Raw genomic sequence first — 15,528 nt, 5'->3', positions numbered from 1 at the left:
TTTCGGGGAAACACGGTAGGAGTCCACAGGCATTTGCTGTTCCAACTCCCAACAGAGGGTCAACCCCATGGAGGTTTCTTTCTAATGTGGAAAAGGCCTTTATTTACTCAATGTATGTAAGTAGACATGCGATGCCTGCTCGCTCCTACTTGTAGGAGAAACTTGCCAGGATAGCCTATCATAAACATATAATAAAACTGCAACTCCTGCTTGCAAATTAACATCTTTTTGTTAATTCTCAGCAGATGTCTCTTCACCAACCAATAGTGGGCACTAGCTACTCATAAAGGGGGTCTGTAAATACCGAATATGTCATACAAATCAATATGTTGCACGCTTATAGGCGGTCTTTTGACCACCCATCAGGATGGGTTTCTTTGCCGACACAATTTCTGTTCATAGACTGCGCTTACTGAAACCATGCCTTGATAATTCACTAGATTGATAAACTGGAATGGTAGACACCAAATCATAAAATTAATACGTTTGACACCATTCAATACATATGTATAATGCAAAAATTATTTCAAGATCTAATATCCAGTGGATTTTTTAAGCAGACTGTGAGTTGACCTAAAATAGCCACATCCAGTTTGTTTGTGCATCTGTAGAATTTACAGAACCATGTGAATGAGCCAAAGGAATGACAAGAACCAGAAACCCACAAACACCCAATGTATTTTACAACTAGATGCAAAAAAATACCTTGGAGAGAAAAGTCATATACTTTATTATAGGTTTAAAAAGAGCAGCAAACGGAGCCATAAAATTCCAGCAGAGCAAGCAGCATGAAGATTCCAAAATCCAAGCAAACGTCCAGAATCTCCACGAAGATAGAAGGTTTCCTGAACAGTTGCAGCTTGCTTCATCATCTGCATGTATCGTCCGCACTCATCACATCCTCGGTACTCTGCTGTAACGGCTTACGTTTATTATTTAGCGGCAAATCCTGTACACAGTCAAGGTCACGGGTGCAAAGTTGTTCTTGTAACTCTTTGACTGCACCTTCTTTATCAGCAGTACATGCCAACTCATTGCTCGTGAGCTCTGTGCCAAACTGCTCCCTTTCTTTATCATTTCCTGGATTACATGCCGCTTCCAGTTTCCTTCTCTTTTTCACATGATGAAGATGCGATTTTGATTTTGTGTGAGCTGTGCCAAGACAAAAAGGAACACAGTGTCAACACATAAAAAGTACGCAGAAGGTTTTTTTTTTTTTTTTTTTAATGGGAGTGCACAGTTATATCGTCAATGCAGGAAAGTCCTGTAAAAACCTTAGCGTACAGTTACCTGCCCACTCTCTATCACCAATGATGACTCTGTCACACAGATCACACAGGTGTCTGCTTCTCTTGTTTTCATTATCAGATTCCATCTGCAGAGGTTGAATGGCCGGGGTCTGTCCCTAAAAGGGGAACATTATATATTTCATAGATAAACTGCCGGCAGTAATACCCTGGTGCTGATGCAGTCATGACTGTATGAGAAAAAATTAAGATGCATTGATGGCCAGGCTAAAGACAATCTATAAAATGGTAGTATTGTAAACCTGACAAACCTGCTTGAAGCTGCTGACAATCTGTAGAGCTGGAGACAGAACATGCTCATCCCAGGAAGAAATATCAGAAACCTCCAGGCCAAAGACATGGGGCACGTTAGGTCCAGGGCCTACGGCACAGAGAAGACACAAATGGTCCAAGTTACTAGAACGATAAAGACGGGTTAGTCCGAGCATCGATTTACTCGGCTCTGACTCTGTGTGCTGAAAATGATTAGATGTGATTGATTCATCGTATGGCTTTGTAACTAGAGCTTTTGTCACAATACTTGGATTTCCTAAACAAATACTCTTTATGGGCCTTTTCTTTAGACGCACAGACTGGTTACAACGAGCGACAAGATAGCAGGACATGCTTTCCACCTGCTGTTCATTTACAGCAGCACTCAAAGCAGGCTGAGCACCTGTCAGCTCAACATTCGAGTCCCAGCTGCTGATGTTGGCAACTGTCCAGGAGAAGAAAGGATTGCAGGAGGAATTTGTCTGTATTACCAACCAACCTTTACTATATAGTACTAGGTGCAGGGTAAGCATTATGTATGGACAGCAAACATAAATATGGTGACAGTATGAACAACTTACACGTTGCATTCATAGGGAAACCGGTACCACCAATCACATGATATCATAATAAACAATAAAAAATACCCTATTTTCCCATAAAGTAAATAATTCATGGGGAAATACGACAAAGTTACCACCCGCCTTAGTAAATGTATCCAATGGATGTGGTTGTACATACATGCAGATTTCACAGACAGTACACAATATATATGACAATTTAGGCACATAGTAAAGGTGTAAGTAAATATATTTATATATATTCATTTTTACCATTATTTTGAGCGGACAAAAGTGACAATTCCTGATCCCTGTGTGGTAGCAGGGATTAAGATGTTTTACCACCTAGTTGGTCTCACAACAGATCACATAGTAGAACGTTGGCACTTTAATCACTTGTGTAGCAAGCTGTCATATTAGGATGCTGGCTCCATGGACCGACCACTGCTCATATTATTTTTGTTTGTTTGTTTAGTGGAGCGGCTGATCCATCTTTGACTCTGTAAGAGGAAAGCCAGCATGCTTAATGTTAAATGCAAGGCTTTCGTCCTTAACTGAAGTCTAACAGAGGCAAGATGGCTGCTGACCAGCTTAAGAGCCCATCAGCAGCCATCCCTGCACTACAGAAACGGTTTCTGGGGTATAATGCTGGTTCTGATTTCAATAAGCCCATCAACCTGCAGTAATTGCCTCCCTCCTACCTGAAAAGAATCAATTAAATTCAGTTAAAACGTGAAACATTAGGTGTCCATTGCAAGCCCTACAGTTAAACGTCACTAGTATAAAATCAAAGGAAATGCTTATTGTGGTGGAAATAACTGGTAAAGAAGAAGAAAAGGGGCAGTTGATCAGGATGCCAGAGATAAAACATGGAAAAATAGTGTCTTTATCATTCAAGGCACATACAATAACTTACGTTTTAGGAATCTGTTCCGCACCCACTTATTTTGCTTTCGGGCATATTTCTGTGTTCTTTGTTTCAGTGCCTCAATGCCTGGAAAACATAATTTGACACACAGAGACAATGAAAGACTCATTTTTTTGATAATGGAAACTGGTGGGTTTTATGTACAAAGAGCAATCAGCATTAACATCCCATCAGGAAGCTATACTGACCATATTAAAACAGCTCTATATACATAGCCCCAATGTCTCTTTTTGGTACGGACCTATCATAAAAGTCTTCAAATCCCATCCCAAGTCTAGGACTCACCTCTCTGCAGCAGAAGTTCCCTTCTATGTGGCTCACAGTCGTCTTCAGTTATCAGGTACTCGTGGAACTCCTTAAAGCCAATTGACTGAAAAATTCCATGCTGGTAATCCTGTCTAGGGAATAATAATATTAGTAAGTATAGGACACAGACACCTGGCATCCCAAATCTCTTCAAATAAAAGATCTGTGATTTTGAACTTGACACCCTAGCACCCACCCCGTAAATAAGAAACACACAGGTAAGAACCATTTGGGGCATCAAGTCTTCTAAATTTTTCTGCTATAAAGACTCAAACCTTAATCAGTACTTGGTCTCGTCTTACATTGCCAATCCCATGTTTATTTCAATTCCCTTACTGTATTATTACCACTTTTGATTGGAGGTTGTCCCACATAGCTACTGTCCTCCCAGTAAAATAAAACTTCCTTACATTACATCTAAGACTCTGACTCTCTTGTTCTACCGTTTCTCTTCCTTAGAAAAGGGAAACCATGAGACAAAGAACCCACACTGCTTATATTTATACAAACTTCTGTTTTTCAATCTCACCCAGACTGGGAGATGAGCTTCTCGTTGTATCGTTTGTGAAAATCCTTTAATTCTTCGATCAGGCCAAGATGTAGCATCTCATCCACTCTGGAGCTCAGTCTGGAATCCAGAACTATGACATAAAGTGAAATGTTATGTGAATGTAGTATACACACAACACACAAATCTGCTAGACACAAAACGATATCTATTAACACCATACCACAAATGGTACATTTTATCATCCGAGCACAGACAAAATGTTTGCCCACCTTCCTGGTCGGCATGCAGCCACAGGATGCATGGGTTGGGATATCTCAATGCTCCCCCCAATGGACTTCCTCCTTCCTCTTGCTGTCTCCTGAGATGCTCTGAGTGTGGGATACCAGATTCCTCAAACACTTGGAGGCTCCTGTGTGACACAAACATTATCACTGGACCAGCATGCGGCGCTGTGTGCAAGACTGCTCATCCCCCTATTACCAGAGTTCTCACTAGGCCTGACATGAGATAGGGTGCGGACTTATCTCCCAGAAGCCCTAGGGAAGGGAGAGGCAAAAACTACACACATTTCCTAAATGGGTTACTAACGAGTCCCTGCTTGCTAGAAAGTATGTAACCAGACTGGCTAGTCAACTAAAACACTTACAACACAAAGAAGGAAGTATAAAATCAGGCAGGCAAGTGCAAATAACAAAAAAAAAAAAAAAGCACATAAAGGATTGTAACTTGGCGAGTGTGCCAACAGATTAACTTTCACTAAGAAAGTTACGTAACCAGGAAACGATTACACTGCATTTCTTGGTCACATACGAACTAGCATTGTATTAAAACATAAAAGGATGTCTCCAACAATAAAAATAATGTATTAATACTGAGGCCTAACAGTGCTTTCTGGAACTTAATTTGTATTAAAAGACTTATAAAGCCACAAAGTTTAATTTATTAAAACGTGACTCTGAAGCAGGACTGTGATATGTGATATTTCTTTAGAAACATTTTATATATATATATATATATATATATATATATATATATATATATATATACACACATATATACATATATATATATATATATATATATATATATACATATATATATATATACACACACACACACATACATACACACACATATACACATACATAGGCAATACATGAGTGGGATTCGGAAGATCAATTGTAGAAGAACTTCTTCCCTTGAAAGAAATCATCACTGGATGAATACAAGCTCCCGCCTCAACCTCCTAAAATATTGTAACCTTGCAAAGAGGCCCTCATCCCCATCCTTAAGAGTATGTCTTGTGTGTGTTCATGTTTGACAGGTTTGGTTATTTCGAATTTTAACTAAAATGCTAAATCTAGCATTCTGTAAAAAAAAAAAATGTAATAATGGCACAGTAAACAAATATACTGTAAGTATGTTATAGTCTGACATGGCACACACTACAAAAATAAAATATAGTCTTACATATCTTCTTAATGCATAAGAAGTTCTAGTAAGGCAGCTATGCAGTATTTGGGCTAATATGGTAATTTTGGATAAATAGATGTTTGTATATATTTAATTAAAGTGTAAACAATTACAGCTAGAATTCCACTAACCACTAGCAGACGAAGAAAAACTCGGTTTAGTGTATAAAAAAAAAACCTGCGCAAATATTTCCTTTCACTTCCTGTCTGCTGAGTAACGTATTTTTCTTTTTTGCACAGTTGGTGGAAAGAACAGGAAATAGGACAACTGTTAGCTCAACAGGCAACGTGAAACCTGTTATTATTAGAACAGGCTTTGTGGCATTGTACTCATTACCATTAAGTGGCACGCTTTAATAGAACAGAGGTAAAAAAGAATTAGGAAATAGGAGGAGACATCATCCCAAAAATATTGAAGGAAACAGCCCAGTGACCTCCCACTAACCCCAGTAGCGGTGCCCACCTCGCCACTTTCCGTTTGTCATGCGGGTGTAATTTAGAAGCCCTCTCTGGGTCAACGTTTTGCAGACGTTCGTGAAGCTCATGGCTGTCAAGCTGCTCTAACTCTTCCTTTCTGTCCGGCGGAGTGTGGCTCTTCTCTGCCACGTCACTGGGTTTCTTTGGGCCGGTGGCCGATACCTGCGGTTCCCGTACATTGAACCAATCAGAAACGCAAGCCGTGGGGAGAATTAGGCAAGTGAAAGCATAGGAAAGAACCGATGTACTTACCAATACCTTCCACAGCAGGGATTCTATATAATAATTGGTTCCTCCCACAACAATCGGGATCTTATCTCGGGAAAATATATCTTCGATGTGCACAGTTAAGGGCAGAGCAAGAATACACGTTGTTTGGGTTGGCAAAGAGGCTACGCAGTTAAAGAACCATTAGAATCTTCCAAAAAGAATGTATACGGATTCAGATAAAACATCTAAACACCCTTGATCGCTTTGACCATGGGGCTGCAGAGAGAGCTTCTCAATCTCAGAATTTCTTGTGCCCTCACACTTTCTAAATGATATTAAAAAACAACGAAATACATACATTCCAAAACTTATAACATATAGAATGACGGCAGCAAGGAGGCTGCTTTCGGAAAAGAGTAGCCTCGGGTCATCACAATGTAAACAGTCGTTTCGCCTAAAGATCTACGCCGTTTCCAGCGGACAAGTATTTATCCTAAGGGAACAGCATCCAGATGATGTGCAGGAGTGGTCCTCCAGTGAAGGTGGTACCACAAACACCTGAGCGTGGCCTGGCTAAGGGTTATCAGAGTTGCAGTCCCACTGATGGAATCAGAAAAGGATATCAGGGAAACCGCCTTGTTGCGGAAGTCCACCACGGTGTAATTGGTGACCAAGGGGTCCACAAAGCTGATCATGTGATGTGTACACAGGCGCTGCTCCTCCGCGGTCACCTTGTTAGTGATGATGTCCAGCCCCTCATACACCTTTAACAGCAACAGAAGAACAACGCTGCATGTGAGTTCGCGTGGGTGAGGACACTAGTGTCTGCCTGCCGCACTGTACTGCGAACCCCACTCTAAGCCCCAGTCCTGTCACCTGCATGGAGTCAGCGCTAATTATCTCCCCTCCGAGCACGCGTCCGAGCTGGATCGCCAGTTTTGATTTCCCGGTCCCCGTAGCTCCGAGAATCACTACGAGAGGTAAGCGGCGACCCAGGCTGTGCGCCGCCATGTTTACTACGTCATCGGTTGCCAAGGAGAAGCGGCCGTAAGTGAATGGCGCCAACGCGCTGTAATGAATGACAGAAACACAATGAGAATATAATAGGCCTGGTGCATAGCTGGCCTTATCACTATAGAACAAATGGAATATTCCAGTCAGCATGAACTTCCATGCACGTTATATGTAAACCATGGGGAAACATACTAAATACCCTCATGTTACCCTCGCCTGTCGTTAAATTGCTGGTTTATGTCGAATGGTTCAGGGGTTCTTTGTAAGGCTGAGGTGGGGAGAAGAGAGGGAACTTCAGGACAGGAAGTTTACAGGATATAAAACAATTAATAATAATAATAAAATTGCTGATCTCCTCTGCTCCTATGGTGATCATGGGGGGGGGGAGATACTGTAGTGCAATGAGCTGTTGGTGAGTCTTCAGCCAGAATTATCGTTTTTTGAAGGGGGCTGTTTTTGCCAGTATATAATGCGATGCATGCTTTGTCTGAAACTATATCTGCGTATGTTTATTATGGTTTACCATATTTACTAACTATAGCAAAACATTGAAAATTGTCCTGACACTGGAGCACAAAGAGTTAAAGAAATCCCATGGGTTCTTGGAGTCTATGCTCACCCAGTTTTAGCATAATTACCTAATAGTTAAGTGGGTGAGCTAAAGTTGTCCTCCTTAAAGCTGTTGTTTACTAAATAAACCGCATCATTCTAAACAATACTTCGAAAATAACATCTGGAAGCAAACACACAAAGGCTTTTGGAATGTGAAGATAAAAATGCTATTGCAAATGAAATGGCCATTTACTGCTTTCAGTTACTGGTCAAACCCCAAATTGTTATTTATTTATGGATGTTATAAAGAAGGTGCGCTTCTTTTTTAAAGAAGCAGAACTTGGTATAATAATCATTATATAAAAGTAAGGTTTTAATACAGAATAGAAGTTGGTTCTTAATCCCTTTACTTGTCTGCATCAGGCAAAATTGTTTTCTGTTTAACAGTTTTTAATTTGACATTGTTTTGAAATCCCTCTTCCTTCTTGATTCAGGAACATAAACAACAAGCTCAGCAACAAAGTTAAATTTATGCAATCGTCTTCCTCCTTTATCGTAGCCTCTAGCAACAGACTAGAGATAACCAAGACTTTTATCCAGACAGATGGAGGCTGTTACCTTGGAAACAGTGTGGTAACTGGTCCTCTTTCAGGACAAGGTACCATGGCAACAAGAAGTGAGGATGGTACTATGGAAACAGAAAACCAGCCACTGTCCAATAGCAACCAGGAGCAGCTCTGGTAGCTGTTGCCATGGAAACAAGTATGCAGAATTTATAGCATTTACCACGTGATGTGTGAAATTATGCGGTGTGTGTGCAAGTCTGCTCCTGGTGCATGAACAAGGCAGTATTAGAACAAAGACAACAAAAGAATGGGATGCTCCCTTCTAAAGGGACAGGGTTCATCAGTTTCACCTGTCATAAACATCATTCTTATATAAACATGTGTATCCTTTACTACATAAAGCACATTTATAACATAAGTGGGAATATTTTTGGTTTTACCCTTTTGTCCATAATGTGAGATGCTGCACCACAAGCTATACCTCATTTTTGTCAGTGGGGGGCAGATTAGCAATGCCTAAATATACACAAAAAAAAAAAGGGGGCAGCTCTTTAGATATTTGATTTACATATCGCCACTGTATTCCAAAGGACTGTACACATGCGTTTGGTCTTTGTTCTTGGCCACACCTATGAGATGCTGACCACTTATCAGCATAGAGGCGTTCATTGCCATCACAAGCCAACTTCTATGACCAGCAATGTCAAGGGAAACTAAAATAGCAAATCTAGATTTTATGGCATCTCCAAAGGGTGTTTATGAATATGGAACATGTACATCTTGTTGAAGATCCTGTTTAGTGTTGTACACTTGAGCGTTGTTACAGAGCTTAAAAAGACACATCAGCCAGCCAATAAAAGGTTATTGGGGGGGGGTTTGAAAATCAATGATTTTTCTTTGCCGAAAAGCATTTATGAGCAGACATTCTAGCCTTTCATGAGAATGTATACTGGAAAAGGTGCTAAAACCCTTCATTGATCTGTAAGCTCAGCTATCCACTTTTGTCATACAGTGTGGGAATAAGATCTCACAGTAGGCCATTGCTTGTGTTAGAACACCGATAATCATTACAAACTAAAAGACAGCAGACATCAGGTGCTTTCTGGCAAAAGCCATATAGTATCCAGACATTAAGAGCTGCTAAACCGAGCAAGAGCACAACATGCCATATATTGAATACATCAGAATATTCAATTTTCAACACGTTCTTGGTAACTCCCACACGTCTGTAAAGGAGACGCAGTAGTGCTGTCTGAGACGCTGCATTCTTCATCATACACACGAACCATGTCACTGAAACCAGAGACCACACAGAGTAAAGCAGTGATGCGCAAAGGGTGGTTTATTAAGCAAAACAGACAGTTCCTAAGAGTAGAGGTCCTGCCATCTACCTTCAGTGGAATACTAAATATCTGCCGATTGTGCTTAGCAGGGGTGAGACCCAGGTGGTCCCAAAATTTACATTACAAAGTGTTTTAAATGAATGTAAATTCCCTAGCTAGGGATCCCTTTTGAAACACTTCCCCATTCCCCTGCCAGGTTTTCCAGCCACTGAGGCAGTGTAATATGATTCAGGACAGTGGGCATAGCATTAAGTAATCCATCAAGACAAGTACGCTATAGTAAAGCAAATTGTCCCAGGGTTACCAATAGTGTAGACAATGTCTAATGGCCTGAGGCTTTCAAAGCGTTAGCATTTATATTTAACAATATGTCCAAATTACCAAAGTAAATAGTAGTGTACAAAGTAGTTTAAATAAATATCCATCTACTAACTAAGCTTTTATATCAATTTACCTCCATGACTATTACAAGAGTAGCCAAGTTCTACAAAACATATGAACTACATCGCCCATGATTCTGTGACTGCCAAAATCAGGTGGTATGTAATTTAACAACCAAAAAGGCTCTCCTGGCTGTTCATGGTCTATACTGGTTCTGGCAGCACAGGATATTTCTGCAGAAACACAAGACACAACACATATGCAACTTTGACAAATAATTCTTTAGTAGTATGTACATTGTATGGTTTTTTTTTTTGTTTTTGTTTTTTTCATCTTTGTTGAAGGTCACCAACACTTCAATCACTTATAAATTTCATTTACCAAACTGGATACAAAAATACAGTATAAACTTTGTTCAGTACAAAATTCCAAGAGTCAGCAGCAGATTCAGACAAACAAAACAAAGTGTGACCAAATAAGAGTGTAAAGTGGCATAGAGTGAGGTATAGAGCAGTTCACACATGCAGCTTTAATGTTCTCCCCAAAGACATTACCCAGGATCTGGGTTTTTTCTTCGCCCCGTAGGCAAAACTCAGAACACGGAAGATAGCCATCATAAGTATGGATGCCATACCTACAGCTAAGGAATGTCTTCCTACAAACCTGATAAAACTAAAATCAGTGAGTGATATCCTATTTGTCTGTAGCATGTTTTTGATACATGGAATAGGTCAAACGGTTACTATTAAACTGTAGTTGTACCTATTTAGCTAGAATTCCCCAAACCCTTTGCAAGGAGGATCAAAGGAAACCACTCCTACTAGTGGAAAGCTACAGTTTGATAACCCAACACCAGAGTCTTAATTTAATTCAGATTTTAAAGAGTTTTCTTCTATCTGCTTTAAAAAAAAGTGATAGAACTTAAGCAACCACTAATTGAGCAGTCAGATTTAGCATGCAACTAGTGTGATGGGAAACGCATGCAGACAATGCCAAGGAGGAGAACACAAGTCAGCCGTGGAACCAGAGGAATCATTCATAATCACCTGAAACAAGACAAGCCCCTTTTCCCATTGTGCTCTGCAGAACACTGTCTTTGAAGTAGTCTCACATATGTGCATACTAGTTTAACCCTCCCCATCCCCAATAAATGTGCAAATGTGCATGGCAGAACACTGCCCAATGTCTCTCAGCGGCCTCTCAATCGAGACAGCTTCCTCATGAGCTGCTGGTGACGGGACCGGAGCTTTGATTTTTCATTGGCAAGCCGTTGCTCCTCTGTGATAAGGTCCCTCAAATATGCAGTTGCTTTGCCAAGAATGACCACCTTAGGCGTTTTAGAGGTTTTACCCAGTCCTGGGACCTCTTCTCTCAATGCCAGAAAACGGGAGCGCAGGTCATTCCTTCTTTTCCTTTCCATATAGTTGTGATTCTTTCGCTTTGCAATGTCCTCACTGTCTGAACTTCCAGAAGCCAGAGGAGAGTTTGCTGAAGGTGGGCTACAGGGTTGCATAGAGTATGAGCTCACCTCTCCAGGCTCCTCTGTGGTAGTAGGTGGACTCTCAGGAGATGGTTCGCTAGGTTCAGGAAGCCGGGCAGCATAGTTGTGTTGCTGCTGATGGATGGAAATGTGGAAGAGCTTTGTTGAAGTGTCTAGTGGATCAGCTCGTACCGTGATGGTCACGGGCTGCCGACCACCATAAGCTTTCCTCTTCTCCACAGTCACTACATCAATTTCATCTTCTGCAAAGAGACAGGATTTAATATAAAATTAAATTGTTTGTAAAGTTTAGAGGAGGAAAAAAAACTCAATTGCGATAAAGCTTGCTTACATAGGAAATGTACTATAACTACAAAAATGTTTAAAATTTAGACATGACTTCCAGGCAGTTTGTTTTCGTTAGCTTTTACACCATGCACTACCACATACTTTAATGTGTTTGGATTGTACCAATGTATCAGCTGAAAGGATTTAATAAAAATCTTTATTAGAGAATTGAGAGTGCCAACAGTCTGTATTTCCCTCTACCTAAACCCAGTCCCAAACCAGACTTTACCCAGCAATCCAAACCCACTCAGTATGAGTACTCAATTAAAAGTTTAAATAGCTATGAATTTTAGCATCATGTTATATTTGATTATATAGCAGGACCCTCAAATGCTACCCTCCAAAGCAATAAAAGTGTTAAGAAGCATGATACAAAGGGTCTGGCAGGCTTAGCATTGTGTAAGAGCTTTTTTAAAATGGGTGGGGGAAGGGTGGGTGTCTGAGGATTCAAAACAAAGGGACAAAGTAGAGATCTGCATTACATGAATAAGCTCATTTCCCCATTAATAAATCCCAGCCACCCGCCCCAGAACAATGTGATTGGCTGTGTGCGCACAGTTCAAACGCCGGTCTTGCTTCAATTGGCTGGAAGCCGTTTGACCCCACCGGCTGCAAGCTGTTGCTTTTTGTCTGGCCATGTGGCTGCAGCATGCATCCGAGAGCCTTTACATCGAGCTTGGTGGGGGAGGGGGAGTGTATGCCCAATACTTAAACCTGCTTCGTCTGGGGTAACATGTGAGAAGATTTAAAAATATAAATAAATCTCCTTAAGCACAAGTCACTTTTTAATTTTTTTAAAGAAGACAGCAATAAACTCCTGAATCAAAAAGCCTCTATATAACAAAGCAGTGACCACGTAAAAGCTGCTCTAAAAGCCACCAGCTGCAAGTGTTGGAGCTCATCAGACAGCATCAGAATTAACCAATTTATTAATTAGAAACGTCTCATTCAGTCAGGCACACCAGAGGAAACAATAACATAAGTAGGTATACGCAATCTATTCATAACCTTATGGATGCACTGCATGGAAAACTACAACACGAAGCAGCATTCCATTCTTGATCTTGCAAGCTTCCTTAAAATTTACATCTAAAGCCAAATCCTTCGAGGCCTTGAAAGAATACTTTTATGTAACCAAACAAAAGTCAGATTGCCATCACCCACACCCACCACCCTATTGTTTGCTCCAGCCACCAAGTGTCCATTAGCTTCTTACCATTTGCTTTACCCTCCCATTATCTCCTTTAGATTGTAAGCTGTTGTGCAAGACCTTCAGAAACCTCACTTTTGTCACACAATGTATATTTGTTACGTACACTGAAGTGTGTAAGATTCACAAGCAGCATTGTATCTCGTTTCCAAAATACTTATTGACCTGAAGTGGCCTCTTTTGCCCACAAATAGTTTAACACAAACCAATAACCTAAATACGTGGACATGACTTAGACACTAGATAGTTTGAAATTTGAGTAGACCACATACGGCTCTAACTGTGCTTAATATGTGCAGAAACACATACTCTCACAAGTGTTTTCACACTTATTTTACAATGAAAAAAAGCACGAATTGGTAAACCGAAATGAGTTTACCAGTAAACGTTCCACACATTGCCGGCAACTAATTACTGGCACCTGAGCGAAGCTTCCCACAGCATAAGCCAAGTATGGTACAATGTACCTGCTATACGCACTAGGCGTGTTCTGAGTGCAGGTACCAGCATGTCAGATGTAGTACTAGGAAGGGAGCAATATAGCAGATGAAACCCATTCCAACAAAGACAATAAAAGTGTTCCAACAAGCTCTGGTAGAAAAGTTGTAAAAGTTAACATCTGAAACTGATGCAGTCCATTCATGTGGACAAAACAGTTTCATCTTTTACCCTTGTCATCAATAAGTGTTCTGAAAGCGGTCAATGTGTTTACAGAATGAGAACTCCAAGTGCTCTAGTACTGATGTGCTCTTTATGACCAAGTGTAAATACAATAGCCCTTCCAGATCTCTTACCAGAGTCACTAGTACTTTCTGACCCAGAAGAATGTTGAGCCTTTTCTGGAACTTGGGTTGGAACAAGATGTTGTGCAGAGATCTGCTCTGGGGGCTCAACTCCAGTTTCCGGCAATTCGGTATCCAAAGGTGGTTTGGCACCACTACCTGCCCATGAACTGCCACTTGATATCCTCTCGTTTATGACTTTTTCCAGGCGCTCTCTGGTAGAGAATCCACTCCACATACAGTCTCTCAAAAGGACTACTTTGCTGAGGCCAGATAATTTCACAGGAGATTCCCAGCCAAGATCCATGAGTTCTGCTCCCCAGTCATTACCACCTCCACCTTTGCATCCTGCAGCGGATAGTGAGCAACCAGGTACAAGTTCAAACTTTTTCCAGATGTCCTCACTTGGAGCAATACATCGGTAGAAGTCTTCTTTCAGATCCACATCATAGAAATAGTGCGTATTATAAGAGCCAAGATCCATTTTCCTGCACAACATAAATTAGCAAACTGTTGGAGAAGTTGCATTTTAACCCTGGAGTCATAAAATGCATTAGTAATGCCTTATGAAAGTTAACTGGCCCATCAGAACCCAAGAGATGAGACCGGTATGAGAAAAGACAAGAAGTAGAGTACAGATGTATGGGGTGGGCGACAGTAGCTAAGGGTAAGCATGAAAAGTGTATGGGGGGGTTATAACGGAAGACAGGAGTAGATGAGAGGTTATGACAGGAGTAGGCAAGAGTTGTATGGGGGGGTGCAACATTAGACAGGTGTAGGGAAGAGTTGTATGGGGGGGGGGTTATGACAGGAACACAGATGAGGTGCATGGAGGGGTTTCAACGGAAGGCAGGAGTAGACAAGGTGCATGTGGGTATTATAACAGAAGACAGGAGTAGGGAAGAGCTTCACGAGGGGACAACGAGCAGAGACGATAAAAGATGAGGCTACGGGTAGGGTTACACTAGAGAAGTGTAAACAAGGGAAACGTATGAGGGTAGTGGCAGAAAAGGTGCATGGACGTGGTGACAGTAGCCAGAAGAGGTTTATGGCAGGCGGTAGCAGACAATGTGTATGAGGTGGTGACAAGACTTGAGAGCAGAAGTAGCAGAAAGCAGTTAAGGGACGGGTGTAGGATAAACGTTACCGAACTTCCGAGAGCAAAGAACCCGGTACATAACCCAAGCTGAAAAGAATACACGAACACCCATAATATTTATGCGCAAAGTCCAAACGAAATTACACTATCAAGTCTATTAGCGTTCTCCTAATACTCCTCGCCTGTCACAATAGGACAAAGGTAGCAAATGCCAGTCATCCCTTTATTGAGAGAGTCGCTGTACATAGACTCCGACAAGCACTCCCAGCACCAGCACGTATTTACATAGCCACAAAGTGCTAACCAAAGCCCGCTAAGAAAGCCTGCCCAGCTCCAATGCCCGCTCACGCCGCTTCCCTCTTACCCCAGTGTGCCTCTTTATCTTTCTTCGGACACGCTGAGTCTGGCCAGACTCATTGTTCCCTGTACATCTTTATATCAGCTCCGGACTCCCCTCCCCCCAGTGGGCGGGTCCCGGGAAGCACCTTCAGAAGGGGCGGTGGCGGCTGTGGTGGTAGTGCGTGTGCGGGTTTTACACATTCGCTGAGGTGCGGCATGGGCTGTGGGACACCTTAGGTGGCCAGTAACGAGCGGCATGTATCTGCCGGGCTACGATTCCACGCCACCGGCACTCTGCGGAAACAGTTTATAATAACAACGTATTTATTATGGGATTGGGTATGGACTGTGAACTTACCACACCCTTTCAGTTACAAGCGGTAAATAAATG

At 41.5% G+C, this 15,528-nt stretch overlaps 2 protein-coding genes and 1 long non-coding RNA gene across 4 annotated transcripts; 1 reads left to right on the top strand and 2 right to left on the bottom strand.

Annotated features, from left to right (window-relative positions):
* Positions 1-706: 706 nt before the first annotated feature.
* TRIT1 (tRNA isopentenyltransferase 1) lies at positions 707-7,052 on the bottom strand. Its single transcript, XM_053454633.1, has 11 exons — positions 6,900-7,052; positions 6,647-6,787; positions 6,066-6,152; positions 5,800-5,975; positions 4,134-4,273; positions 3,883-3,994; positions 3,333-3,445; positions 3,036-3,113; positions 1,559-1,668; positions 1,291-1,405; positions 707-1,152 (listed from the first exon to the last, which is right to left on the bottom strand). The coding sequence occupies exons 1-11, from the start codon at positions 7,032-7,034 to the stop codon at positions 869-871; spliced, it is 1,491 nt and encodes a 496-aa protein (XP_053310608.1). The 5' UTR covers positions 7,035-7,052; the 3' UTR covers positions 707-868.
* Positions 6,725-10,570, top strand: LOC128472710 (uncharacterized). 2 transcript variants are annotated; one of them, XR_008346206.1, is made up of 3 exons: positions 6,725-6,818; positions 8,084-8,351; positions 10,465-10,570. It is a non-coding gene; the product is annotated as an uncharacterized LOC128472710 (long non-coding RNA). The 2 variants fall into 2 exon arrangements; XR_008346205.1 differs by lacking the exon at positions 6,725-6,818 and adding an exon at positions 6,875-7,003.
* A 196-nt stretch (positions 10,571-10,766) lies between these two features.
* Positions 10,767-15,246, bottom strand: MYCL (MYCL proto-oncogene, bHLH transcription factor). The gene is made up of 3 exons (XM_053454632.1): positions 15,163-15,246; positions 13,712-14,187; positions 10,767-11,622 (listed from the first exon to the last, which is right to left on the bottom strand). The coding sequence occupies exons 2-3, from the start codon at positions 14,181-14,183 to the stop codon at positions 11,069-11,071; spliced, it is 1,026 nt and encodes a 341-aa protein (XP_053310607.1). The 5' UTR covers positions 14,184-14,187; positions 15,163-15,246; the 3' UTR covers positions 10,767-11,068.
* Between the last annotated feature and the right edge of the window lie 282 nt (positions 15,247-15,528).

This window comes from Spea bombifrons, chromosome 2 (genome assembly GCF_027358695.1).
Source record: "Spea bombifrons isolate aSpeBom1 chromosome 2, aSpeBom1.2.pri, whole genome shotgun sequence".
NCBI lineage: Eukaryota > Metazoa > Chordata > Amphibia > Anura > Pelobatidae > Spea > Spea bombifrons.
This window is presented reverse-complemented; position numbering and strand designations above follow the sequence as displayed.

Excerpts from the sequence above, each read along its gene's own strand:
- TRIT1 (XM_053454633.1), bottom strand. The coding sequence starts at position 7,034 with ATGGCGGCGCACAGCCTGGGTCGCCGCTTACCTCTCGTAGTGATTCTC. Across the intron at positions 3,114-3,332 it reads GGAACTTCTGCTGCAGAGAG|GCATTGAGGCACTGAAACAA; the intron begins GTGAGTCCTAGA and ends TATGTTTTCCAG. Across the intron at positions 1,669-3,035 it reads GCGGAACAGATTCCTAAAAC|GCCCTGGACCTAACGTGCCC; the intron begins GTAAGTTATTGT and ends TCTGTGCCGTAG.
- MYCL (XM_053454632.1), bottom strand. The coding sequence starts at position 14,183 with ATGGATCTTGGCTCTTATAATACGCACTATTTCTATGATGTGGATCTG. Across the intron at positions 11,623-13,711 it reads AGAAAGTACTAGTGACTCTG|AAGATGAAATTGATGTAGTG; the intron begins GTAAGAGATCTG and ends GTCTCTTTGCAG.